Source organism: Pecten maximus, chromosome 12 (genome assembly GCF_902652985.1).
Source record: "Pecten maximus chromosome 12, xPecMax1.1, whole genome shotgun sequence".
Classification (NCBI taxonomy): Eukaryota; Metazoa; Mollusca; class Bivalvia; order Pectinida; family Pectinidae; genus Pecten; species Pecten maximus.
Window position 1 is genome coordinate 27669331 of NC_047026.1, and position 14003 is coordinate 27683333.

General features: G+C 35.9%; 1 protein-coding gene across 1 annotated transcript in view; it reads right to left on the reverse strand.

Annotated features, from left to right (window-relative positions):
* Window positions 1-14003, reverse strand: part of LOC117338962 — an 86295-nt gene that overhangs the window by 25564 nt on the left and 46728 nt on the right. Inside the window, exons 53-66 of the mRNA XM_033900327.1 lie at window positions 13671-13831; window positions 12414-12573; window positions 12005-12171; window positions 11823-11911; window positions 11271-11341; window positions 9402-9607; window positions 7887-8001; window positions 6921-7081; window positions 6262-6445; window positions 5554-5687; window positions 3677-3827; window positions 3400-3578; window positions 2903-3197; window positions 2400-2569 (exon numbers count right to left, since the gene is read on the reverse strand). Of these exons, the coding sequence (XP_033756218.1) occupies window positions 2400-2569; window positions 2903-3197; window positions 3400-3578; window positions 3677-3827; window positions 5554-5687; window positions 6262-6445; window positions 6921-7081; window positions 7887-8001; window positions 9402-9607; window positions 11271-11341; window positions 11823-11911; window positions 12005-12171; window positions 12414-12573; window positions 13671-13831 (2243 nt within the window). The remainder of the gene's footprint in view (window positions 1-2399; window positions 2570-2902; window positions 3198-3399; window positions 3579-3676; window positions 3828-5553; window positions 5688-6261; window positions 6446-6920; window positions 7082-7886; window positions 8002-9401; window positions 9608-11270; window positions 11342-11822; window positions 11912-12004; window positions 12172-12413; window positions 12574-13670; window positions 13832-14003) is intronic.

Consider the following 14003-nt stretch of genomic DNA (forward strand, 5'->3'; position numbering starts at 1 on the left):
CACGGCTTGTCAGATATATCTGAAAAATTAGTTTGGGCAAAATGGTTTTTGTTTTCTTGCGTCACAACGATATTCAGAACATGGATGTAATTGCCGATTGGGTGTCTGTGGCAATTAAGTTACCCATGTCATGCCACGGCTTGATGAAGAAGGCAGTGATACAGCCGTTAGGATCGTACAGGATGTTGGCCACTGAGCGTCACATTTAAAGTCATTCAATATGGGAATCACGTTGTTAACGTGACATCGAAAAGTTCTTATCACTGCGATGTTATCAATAACAAGGGCAACGTAATAATGCCAACTGTTCGCAGAGTCATGATTATTATGGCAGTGGAAGCATCATAATGTGTACTGGGGTACAACTGATCATCAATGTGGTTGAATGGACATCAATTTTCCCCAGATCACAATGCAATTAGCGCCTTAAGATCAGGTGGACAGAAGAACAAAAAATTAACGCCATTAGCCATGACCACTTAACAAGTTGAGAACGGACTTACAATGAAAAAAACAGGATATCCTAAAGGAGGTCTATAAATTGACGAATTACTTCCATGGAGTTGAAATGTGCTAGATACAAACTAGGCGGGGTGATTGATGGTTGTCCAATTTTTGGGCTGTTTGGAACTGGTGAAAATAATTGTCTGATTTCAATATAATTTGAGAGCACCAGGTTCATTTCATCCCAAATGAACTTCATGAAGTATGTTGTGATACACACTTATTATCAAATTGCACAATTTGTTTGAACTTATCTAGTAAACAAGAGGCCCAATGGGCCTGTATCGCTCACCTGGCTCTACAACAAATTTGCAGTAGATACTATGCTGATAACCACTTTATTCAAATATCAGAGTAAGCTAGGTTTATTCATGTCAATAAATATTCTAGTCCTTCATTCCAGCATACTATTGGCCTAATATCAGGTCTTGGCGACTCTTGGCTATGGCAAGATTTAAAAATATTTCACCCCTGTGACCTTGAATGTAGGTCAATGTCATTCAGTTGAACAAACTTAGTAACCCTACGTACACCCAGCATGCTATAGACAGGCCCAACCTCAAGTACCTGAGCCTCTTGGTGTTTCAGAAGAAGTCGTTTAAAGATTTTAGCCTATTTGACCCATGTGACTTTGAATGAAGTTCAAGGTCATTTATTTGAGCAAACTTGGTAGCCCTTCACCCCAGCATGCTACAGGCCCAATATCAAGTCCCTGGGCCTCTTGGTTATTGAGAAGTCGTTTGAAGATTATAGCCTATTTGACCCCTGTGACCTTGAATGAAAGTCAAGGTCATTTATTTTAACAAACTTGGTAGCCCTTCACCCCAGCATGCAACAGGCCCAATATTAAGTCCCTGTGCCTCTTGGTTATTGAGAAGAAGTCGTTTAAAGATTTTAGTCTTTTTGACCCATGTGACCTTGAATGAAGGTCAAGGTCATTTATTTGAACAAACTTGATAGCCCTTCACCCCAGCATGCTACAGGCCTAATATCAGGTCCCTGGGCCTCTTTGTTATTGAGAAGAAGTCGTTTAAAGATTATAGCTATTTGACCAATGTGACCTTGAATGAAGGTCAAGATCATTTATTTGAACAAACTTTGTAGCCCTGCACTCCAGCATACTACAGGCCCAATATCAAGTCCCTGGGCCTCTTGGTTATTGAGAAGAAGTTGTTTGAAGATTATTAGCCTATTTGACCCATGTGACCTTGAATGAAGATCAAGGTCATTTATTTGAACAAACTTGGTAGCCATTCACCCCAGCATGCTATATGCCCAATATCATGTCCCTGGGCCTCTTGGTTATTGAGAAGTCGTTTGAAGATTATGGCCTATTTGACCCATGTGACCTTGAATGAAGGTCAAGGTCATTTATTTTAACAAACTTGGTAGCCCTTTACTCCATGATGCTTCAGGCCCAATATCAAGTCCCTGGGCCTCTTGGTTATTGAGAAGAAGTCGTTTGAAGATTATAGCCTATTTGACCCACGTGACCTTGAATGAAAGTCAAGGTCATTTATTTGAACAAACTTGGTAGCCCTTCACTCCATGATGCTTCAGGCCCAGTATCAAGTCCCTGGGCTTCTTGGTTATTGAGAAAAAGTCGTTTGAAGAGTATAGCCTTTTTGACCCATGTGACCTTGAATGAAGGTCAAGGTCATTTATTTGAACAAACTTGGTAGCCATTCCCACCAGCATGCTACAGGCCCAATATCAAGTCCCTGGGCCTCTTGGTTATTGAGTAGAAGATGTTTAAATGAAAAAGTTGACGCCGGACGGACGGACGGACGACGGACGTCGCACCACGGCATAAGCTCACTTGCCCTTCGGGCAGGTGAGCTAATGAATGAAATATCTGTTTAATCGATATATCAATTGATTATGTAAGTATTTACCTGTCCCATTACAATTATCCAGTATTGCAGTGGGGTTAATATTTGGCCGAACATGTTTAAACAAGAGTGCCACAGCAGCCTTCACGGAGGGTAGCATATTAGTCACACTGCACTTGTTCTTCTCTTTGTCCAAATATGCCAAAATACGCCCAAGTTCCATCTCATACACACTGAAATAATAAGAAATCAATTAATCCATACTATCATGTTTGATTATAATCATGTATCTTAAACCACTAGTGAGGAAACCATTATTTTAATTTTCAGATTTATGAATATAAAGAAAAATATGCACACTTTGTCCATATTTTCATTTACTCTTCAACATGTGGAAAATAGACTATTTATATAATCAACAGCCATTGTCTGATGTAGACATAGACATTTCTGATCGAGGTCAACATTGGTAAGATTTAGTATGGTGTTTAGCACCGCGCCAATGTACTTCTTATCCATCCGAGATATGTTAATAAAGTATAACCTATGGGTTTTCTATTAAATACCTGCACACAAGGATCTGCCGATTGGCTGGTATCGATGATGCATTCCGAGGATCCTGGGGATAAGGCATGTGAGAAGTGACATTTTCGTTAGTGCTTGATCCATTCATACGTAGGCCACTGGTTTCATTAGTGAACAGGCCGCTGTCTGTAGAGTCAGACCCATCAAAGCTCCTTATATCGATATTATGGAGCAAGCTCAACGTTCCCATCATATGAGTGTAGAGCAGGGACCCGTATCCATTGGAGGCATGGAAATATGCTGGCAAGGCACAAATCTGCCCACCACTGCTGTCGGCTGAAAAACGAAATGAATTTAAAATCAAGAAAAATCGTTAACATATCAACAATGAACTATATCGAAAATATACGTGTTTCCAAAAAGTAAATATTGCTACAACTAACTAGAATGCATTATCAGTCAAAATACCTCTTTATGATTTAAAGTTATCAATTGAAGAAATAGGAAAACCCCGCAATCCCTCAGTCGCTAATTTTACCTGGACATGTGTCTGCATCAAAGGCGACAGATGAATCAATCCTGGTTAATGGCGTGTTCATACTCTTGACATATTGTGAGATGACAGGTATAGCCCATTTATTCATATAAGCACTACTACAGTTATATCCTTTGTTTCTTGTGGAATTCACTACACATTGTAAGCTCACGTTGTATAACCTGAAATGAATAATTTGATTTTCAACAGTGATCATAAAACACACATACACAAAGAAAAAGAAAATATAAATAAAAATGTACAATGTCTTCCTACTTACTTGCATAATGCTAGGTGAGTGACATTCCTGTTTACTCCAGTATTTATCATACCCTCTTCCATCAGAGCTGTTACTAGCAGATGCATGCAGTTAGTCCAGTTCTGATTGGCAACTGATAATTGTCCATAGCTGCTACATACGTCATTCGTACCTAGAAATACAAGTTATTTTTATTCAAGATGGGAATCACGTGTGAACATTTTGCAATAAAATGACTTGGATTCGACATATAAATTTCATTTCAGCTATCATCTACAAGTTGTTATACAATCAATGACAAACAAAAAGTCATCAAATAAAATTATACCTCGCAGTCTATATAAAAAGTTGTTTTTTGTTTTTGTTTTTTTTTTCTTTGCAAAGCTAAACTGTCAGACGTTTGCTTTCTGCAAATTAGACTCAAAATCAATGGGCACAACTAGGGACCGAATGAAACACACATATGAAGTTGGAGATAAGGGGGACCTACATATGAAATCTTAAGAGATATATGAAGAACTTTGTGTGAATACGAAATCATCATATTAAACTTCGTCGTTCAGCCATTTTGATTTCTGTATCATATTCAAATTCCATATTTGCTGCCGAATTAAAAAACCAGTTTCAATTATTGTGTGAGAATTGATTCGTTTTATTTCAATCCAAATGATTCATAAGATAAGAATCATGGTCATAATTAGATAACCACTTTCTCCTTGTCCTTTGAAAAAATCCATTACATTAGACCCAGTGACTTTGATCTTTTGAAAGTTGACTTCTTGCTTAATTCCGACCTACTTTGCTACATAATTTCATAACAAAATGTTTATCAGTAAAGATACAAAATTTACGTTCATATTTGACAGTGACTTTGACCTCTGCCCCGTCGACCTTGACCTTTCGTCAGCTAAATACTTGCCACATTTTGTGAAAAATAATATTCCAGAGGCCATTATGATTGCGTATGAATTTTAGGTCAATGTGGATCCTAACGGAAAACTTTAACATGACTCATTTATTCAAATAAGGGAAACATTAAAAGTTTGATAAAATCCTAATCTGAAATGTGCGTTGGGATGGTTACATATACATACAATCATATTGTAGGTACCATTATAATAGATTATGCATTAACAGAGAAATTTAAAGTTTAACAGAAATGATGACGCCGCTGCAGACTCCGTCGCCGTAGCAACTGCTGCGGAAAATAACGTTTCGCTATGCAACTCCATCACACGCGATACAAAAAATAATCCCAGTGCTTCTCAAGAAATGGCTTCAACAAACTTCAATTGTCGAAATTCAAGATGGCCATCTGTCAAAATGAAATGGCTTCAAGTAGGAACCACGCAGAATATATTAATGAAGTTTGAGAAAAATCCTTCCAGTACTGCTCAAGGAATAGCGATAATAGGGAGTATCTATATGTACATACAGACGGACGAGGGACGAATGACGGACCACGGAAGTAGAGGGTTTTGAAAAGCCGAGGTAGGTAAATATTGCTGATTACTTTCACAATAATCTAGTCAAATATTTCATTTTAGTAATGTAAAATACTACTAATTCATTTTAACTGGACTACTTTGTTTCCTTTTGGCCGGTACGTAATTTTTCCTAATGAACTATGAAGCTGAAATTGTCTTTCTTGTATTTGTACCCCGGTTGACTTCCCTAAAACAATAATTTAAGGTCTTTTGTTGAAAGTCTACCCGTTCATACTTCTAGTCTCCGCTATTGCATGTGTCGGTATGAAAATGGTTTCAGTTAGAATTCTACTAAATACGGTATTACACATCAATTATTAACAGTTTTACAAACAAATTAGAGTTTATCCCCCTCTTTAGTTGATACATCATGAAAATCAAACTTCATCTTTATCACTTTCAATTACTTACAGTTTTCCAAAGTGACGTTCTTTCCAAATATGTTCATCGAGTTTCTTTTCAACACATCCTTGACATTGTGGCAGGTTGTATTAGCCCAATCCTTCATTGTATCATCCACACAGTTCTTCTTCCAAGCCGCAACCCTTTAACATTGAAGCTTAACAATTCAGAATCATCAGTGGTATATACTTTTTTCTTTCTATTGATCTGTCTCAAACATAATGATGGGCAACTGTATGAACCGAGGGAAACCTCAACTTGGAATTCTAGAACAATCATTGACGTATTTTTCTGACCAAGAGAAATTATTGCAAACACAATTTTAAAATTGAAAATATGCAAATAAGGACTAAATTATTTAAAGGCAGACAGACGGAAGATCGTCTCTAAAAAAGACACTGGATTAAGTATGATCTGAACAGTCCCAAAACTGATTGTAGGATAATAGTGAAACATAAACGCTGTTTCGTCCATATTCTAATTTCAAATGTTCCAATTAATATCGGATGCAAAATTCACAGCCTCACAGATAACAGTACAGATTTTGACAAACTAATTTAGCGCAAAAACGCTACATATAGGCTTTTTTCAGTTCATATTTGGTATAAAGCATTACATATAAATCGTATATTAATCAAATGTTTCATAAATCCATGCTGTTTAAAAAACTAAGTTTTCTTTTGTTTATTTCTATCATGCTAATTTTTTACTACTTACCCACATGTGTCATTCATCATCAAATGCCTTTCTATATCAGACATATGCTCCGGCCGAATATTACAGTTATACTTGGCGATGTACTCTATGCTATTATTCTCACATGGTAAGCTCCCAAGTGTCTTCGTAATATTTTTAATGTGACTGCCATTCAGATGTCTATATTGAACATTGCCTTCATACACTGAAAAATACAAAATGAATTAATGAACGTTAAATCATTTTACAATTTTTAACAAGCTGACTAACTTAGAATCACCACCTTGATATTAGATCAGGTGATTTTGACAGAAAAACATCGAAAAGAAAACATCAAAACGAACACTCTTGATATCAAACATATTACATGATTTACTGATATATATAAAAAAAAAAAAACTCATGATACATATTTCAATATTCAATGCGAAATTTTTAACAGATTTCATACATTTCATATCAAACACAATCAATTGCAAATCAAGGACATCTCGCACGGTTAAATCATTTAGAAAGTAATTGATTACGGTAATCCTTTCTTTGTCCCCGATCAAATCATTCTTAAACTACATATGTATAAGGAATTCAGAAATCTTCTGACTTCTACAGAACAAGCCATGGAATTATTCACGAAATTCATGTTAAACCAGTCATGATTTATCTAGTGTTGACATACTTACAAACGTTACAAGAAGATATATTCTTTCCACCAAAGACTTTTCTAAACTTTTCCTCATTGGACTGGATTGCCATAACCATTACACTGTCATTACATTTCCCAGCCATGTAAGGTCTGTTGTTAAATACTACTCTGGCGCACAGCAAACTGGCATGGAGGTGTCTGAATGAATCAAATATGTACGGTATTCTTCAAGGTTTCAGTTAATAAGTTCAAGGGAACACTTAAATAAAAATTAAAACAGTCCTATAAGTTACAAGTGGTGCTTCGTAATATATATAATTTCAAGCTGTACATTTAGTCAAGATTTCTGTCAACCTAGGGTATCAAAGATTGTCAGTACTCTAAAGCTCACTGTACTGCTGTCACAATATACGACGGCACCATGTTCCAATGAATCACTCCAACAGAAACTGTCCAGATAATTAAAATTAAAGCAAATACATGACCCTACCGGCCCCCGATCAAAATAGTTAGTGACCTTAACCTTTACCTAATAACCCTGTTATTCATCTAGCTACTCATACTGAAGTTACATACCAGATTTCACAACACAAACATATCTTAAAAGTATAGTTGAGACGGACGGACGGACCTATAGTTCCCCTTATTTCACCCACAGGGGGTTATAACTACTCACGACAGCCTATAATTCAATGTAAAGATAAAACTGTTTCGTTTGTTTTTTTTTTTTTTTTGCTTTGTTTGCTCTTTGAGCGACATCACGCTCTGATTAAACATGGATAATACATATTGCTTGAAACACAGCCAATAAATTCAATGATCAACCAGTAAATAATATAAAGAGTGTTACAGGCGGATAATAATATTAACCTATGAAATATATATCGAAACCAAACTTAATATCGCCTTTATCAAGCAAACTTTTGCACATCATATTGCACATCTGCAATTTAATCTCCCAATTTACCTCCTTCACATAGACGGTAACCACATTTTAACTTACTTGCAGTAAGTTGTTGAGTCATTTGTGTTCAAATATTGCACTGATTGGCAACTTTGGTTTAAATGAAACATGATCGAGTCGATATCAGAACAATCCAATTCAGGAGCAGGCATATCTGAAAGGAAATAAGTAAGCATTACATTGTAAGTCGATTATACTCATCGCATATAATTTGTGCACTAGCTCATATCAAACGGACATATAACAAGGGAATCAGTAGAACTCATTGCTTATGTCCTCTTAAATTCCATCGCAACTGCATTTTGTACAAAGCATATTGTGTGTTGACTGTTAGGTGAAGCACAAAGTCAGCATGCAATTAAATGGGAGTAAATAAATTATTTAAATAATTAAACCACTGGGATACCAACTTCAACGTTATCACATAACTTCGTTGTGAACCACAACAAACCACCTTGCCGCAAATGTTTGAAACATCCTTCTGGTACTTCTCATAAGATAAGGATATCAAGGAATCCTTATCTCCTGATGAGCGACAAGACAACGGACAATAGCAGCTTTGTGTGAACCACCAGATAATGATAATGAGAAATTAAGATAAAAACCAAGTCGCCCGATTGTCCTGAATCGCTCATATGTTGAAGCAGTACTTGGTAATGAAGATAATCTTTTTTGGAGCATTAAAAATTCTATTTAGGTGAAAAATGATATCAATTCGTCAAATTTAAGGGACGCTAGGGTTATTCTGTAGAATTTCTTTTTCAAGCATGTGTGATCAGGTCGCTGTGCTCTTGCTAATTCAGGGGGGAAATACTTCTAAAGGTTTTGGCACATTTGAACCGTGTGGCATTGAATGTAGTTCAAGCATATTTGACTCCTTTCATCTTGAATACAGGTTAAGGTCATTTATTACAAATAAATTTGGTCTAACCCTTCATTACAGCCTACATCAGGCCCAATATCATGACTCTCATCCTCTTGATTATTTAGAAGTTATTCAAACGAAAAAAATGACGTCGGACAGACTACTGGCGGCCGGTCAGACGCACAACGCACCACGGCACAAGCTCACTTGCTTTTCGGGCAGGTGAGATAAAATGAGTACCGTAGGGCGTAACAACAAACGACTATCTAATACCGCAGAGGAAGACACTGTTGTATTAAAATAGATGCAAATATAGAAATGAGATATGAATTGTGAATTTAAAAAAAACAAGTTCATGTCATAGCAAACTGTACAAATATATTGGAAAAAATTGGAGAAAACTGAGCGAGAGGACCTAAAAACAACAAGACCAAAATACCGATAGAACCAAAAGGCATTTTTTTTTTTATTATTTTTTATCAAAAAAAAAAAAAAAATTTGAATCAAAATGCCTTTTAAGCACAGGAACATAATAATAATTACAAACCATGCAATGTTTCTAAGAAATCTATTGAAAAAAAATTAAAACTGAAATGAGCAAATATCCATTGGAATGATGAGGTTATCATATTCTGACTGACATTGACAAACGACTGGCTATGTGGTAAATGTTAATGCAAAATTCAAACCTGGTTCATCCTTCTTTTTAGCTACTTGGACTGTAGCGCCATAGAAAACACTTGAACTGTTCCTATTATATATGGCGCCGGTAATTTTGTTTGTCACACTCTGAACAGTTACAGCACTGGCACTGGCAACCTTGATTTCACATTCCGCAACAAATCCACCGCTGCTGAAATTGCCTGATGTCTGTCGTTTCATTCTACCGATTTCACTGTATAAAACAAAGATTCACTGAGGGTAACAAAATCAAACTCGAAATTCATTTCATAATCCAGTAACATTGACTTATAACGACTACCCAAGCATTAGTTTAGCAAATGTTTGGGGCTGTAGGGCTAACTAACTTCTAATGAAACTTTTATTCAAATACATGAATATAGTCTAGGTTTATTGATTTATATAAATTCTGTAACCTTTTCTCCCAGAATTCTGACGTTTGGCAACGGAATCTTCCTGTTAATTTTCATTGAATGTGGTTCAGTGGTTTTGGAGAACTCGAAAATGTAAATTGTTTACGGACCGACGACGCATGACGCACGACGACGGACAAAAGGCGGTTAGAATAGGTCACCTGAGAGTTTGTCTCAGGTGACCTAAAAATGAGAAGCTGTCTCGGTAGATTTCCATCCAAGCATGCTACTGACCCAAAGGATACTGCATAATAACATCGATTTACTTGCCTTTCGGGCAGTTGAGCTAAACTTGAGATGTGTTTTAAATGTGTTTTTGTGCGTTATATCCAAAGGAAACAGTTGACAACATCACTGTTCCCATAAGGTTCACGTAACTTGCCCTTTTGCTGGACTTGACTTAAAAACATACGAAATTCAGATATAAATGTATCTAATTTCAACGAAAGTGTAACCGGTCACCTTAACGATGACCAATGACGACTCATGGCAGAACAATAATTACAACTTATTATATATCTCGCCTATCCTACTTTGTTTATATACTGAAGTTTTAAACAACAAACATGCTGGGTATTGCTAAAGCAATACATGACCCTTAACGTCCCTCGCTAAAAATAGTTACAGTGACTTTTAAATCCTCAAGCTTGTGCTTCTTGGAAAGACTTACAGACGGACGGGGAGGTAACCTATAGCCCCTCCTGTTTCACTGATAGGTGACTTAAAACAATACTTCCCTAAACATTTTTTTTTTAAATAAAAAAACGTTCACATTAAAAGAATGTGTAAATATTGAAGCATTGAAAAAAACAACTTAAATTTCGCGAAATGATTTATTCTAACAATTCACCAAAATACGTCAAAACTTCTAGATTCCTGGCATGATTATTTTCAGAATCACTGGATCATATGTTCTGGAAGATATTCCGTAAGTGGAGGCCGTGTTCAGATGTCCACTGAGATTAATTTCAGAAAGTATGAACTTGTTTTAGGCCTGATACTTTGAAAATTGTATACCCGTAATGCACATCTGCACAACAGTGTATCACTATGTGAAATTTAAGAGAATTTGAGTCTTCTTGATTCTGTATCAGATTTATTCATATCCGGAATCGAAAGTTCTGACGGATGAACGGAAGAAATTACCAGAACTGAGAATAAGAATAAGCTAAAGGCACAATATGAATACAATATGACGGACGGACAACGTGATTACTATTTCATGTGGGGCTAATCAATAATAATCAAAATTTAATACAGCATCATCGCATTGTAAACAACACTTTATAATCTAGTTAAATGTCCGTGATTCAATCGAACAGATAGAAGAAAGAAGATTGAAATATGTTTCTAAAGATAGGTTCAAAGGTGGTCATCATAGGTTTCGTATGGCATACTAAACAATAAACATACAGTGTAGTGATGATGTAAGCTGCACTAACAAAGCATGTGTAATAGACTCACCTGATTGATCTGATCCGGAAACTCCCCGAAATGTAATATTGCATCATTGCCTGTCTCATCAAAGCTTCGCCCTAAAAAGAAGCGGATGTAAAAGCTCACAATAAAGTACAATATAACGAGGACATTCCTAAGTGATCTTTTTAAACAAATTGATGTGGCACTTTAAACCATATTATTTCATTAAATTTAAAATTCAGCTTTTCATTATGATGTTTGACTAATCCTGCAACAATCGTATCGGATATTTGTATATGGACTTAAACATTGCAACGTCTGACATAAAATACCGTTTAATAAGGTATCGATGGGAACTGTGAACACATGATATTCCTATGATAAGTGAATAAGTGATAAAATCCAACTAATGAAACATGTTTCAGGTAAATATATTGAATAAAATCTAAAAATCCAGAATCATAAAGGTCACAATTAGAGGATTCAACTGACCCGAGGATTGTCTTTACATGCTCAAAATAACAATAACACGGGACAGTACAGGAGAGAGAAAGCTATAAATCTGTCTAATATATATATATCGTTTGCAACCCTCACCGTTGTTATAATTCGGTGTTTCATGTCCTCATTCCATGCCACAGGAAAGAAAATAGTTATATCGAAGACGTGGTATGGTATCTCGGAATCTGTAACAAACAAAAGCAATATATAGCTACGAATAAGAATACAGATAAAGTATCACTACAGGAAGGTTTAAAATATTTGATTACTACCCATACCTTGATGGAGACACTGTGTCACATTTAACCCTGGAACCAGGTTGTCAAACCAGTATCCTCCGAGGTTAAGGGCGTTCGATATATCCTCTACCTTACATTGGAAGTATTTTGGGATATCATAGTTCATCGCGATGTTCTGTCCACATTCGAATATGCGATGTCCGATTCTAAAATAACAAATCAATGAACAATATTATTTTCATTATAACAAAACCCTACATAAATGTCTCGCATCAAAAACCTCAGATGTTAAATGGTGTTAAAACTACAACACAAAAAATATTTAGGACAAACTTCTATTAAGAGTATACATCAAAAGAAATGTTAAGTAAACGAACCAAACAAATTTATCAATTGCGAAGCTTATAGATAGCTGACAAAAAAAAGACATTTCAAGTTTTCACAGTACCTGCATCCAATGTCATCTATCCCGGTTTTATCCCCAAAAAGGATGGGCATAAGTAAGTCAATCTCATCCCAATCAAGAAGACACGTCGACAACAGCAATGGTATAATACGATCTCCGTCATCACATATACTTTGATCATTCCTCCAAAAGTCTGGTTGAGCTAGAATAGCAATCATTGATTTATCATGATCGACGAAGAATTAACTTTGGAAATTTTGTAATATCAACAGTTGTGCAAATGTTACGAGTATTTTATGAATGGAGATAGATCATGCAAACAGAACACTGAACAAAGTTATTGTGAGTTAAGAAATGTTGGACAGACAAACAGGTGAACATTGATTTTGTATGGTCGACGACAGGACCTTTCAATGACATTTGTTAACATAGATCGATTCAATACAAATAAAATGTTGCAGCAAATCAGATTAAATGCTGTTGTTTTCAGATTTGAAAAAAAATCAAAATAGAATATGCACAACTAAAGGGACCAAGGGCAATCTACCTATGAAATTTGAGAATGACCCCTTCAGTACTTTCTGAGAAATTGCGTTAAGAAACTTTAATTGTCAATATCCATGATGGATGCCTGTCGACCATGTTGTTTTCCGATTAGTCCGAAAATGTGATATGCATAACTATGGACCAAGAGGAACTATATATGAAATTTGAGAACGATCACTTCAGTAATTTCTGGGAAATAGCGATAACAAAGTTTAACAGCAAAACTCCAAGATGGCTGCCTGTCGACCATGTTGTTTTCCAATTGGTCCCAAAATGCAATATGCATAACTAGGGACTAAGGAGAACCTACATATGTAATTTGACAAAGATCCTTTTCGTACTTTTTTCAGAAATAGCGATAACAAGAATTGTTTACGGGCAGACGGACTAATGACGCGACTTGAATAGCCGATCATCTGATGATGGTAAGCTAAAAACCAGTTTAAGTTCAATTTACGCACCAATCCAATCTTCTGTACAGTACAGTTAAAACAAAAAGGATTATTTTACCTCACCATCATACTTTTTCAGACCTTCCAGCATCTTTAGACAATGATTTCAGGAAGAAACACGGAATCACGTAAAGGAAATTTTCTAACAGACCAAACATTTTGTTTTCACAGAATAAACTGACACTTTAATGGCTAACTATTACAGCGAGAGTGATGAAAAAATAAGATATACAACGAGTAGAAAAGACTTGTTCTGATGAGCTGTTATCGAGTATAATGATAAATTATTTGTCAGGTTTACCTGCACATTGGTTGAGGGTAGAGTTCAGTTTCATAGCATTTACACCCATTGAGGCGCTGTAATCTAATATAGTTGTCAAGGCCGTTTCTTTTGAACAGTGGTTTCCTTTTGAAGAGGCGTGAAGAGTAGTGTTAAAACAAGACCAACCAATGCTGAGAAAGCTGAAACACAAGTTATGTAGAATATAAAACAACTGAAGTTAGTATAAGTTTTCACTAGAAAAATATCTATCATGTAAGTATGTATCATATAATAAAAGCTTTAAACTAAACCAAATTTCCCCTTATCGATACCTTCGCTGGAAGAAGTGTCGCTAATATTTAGCCGAATAGA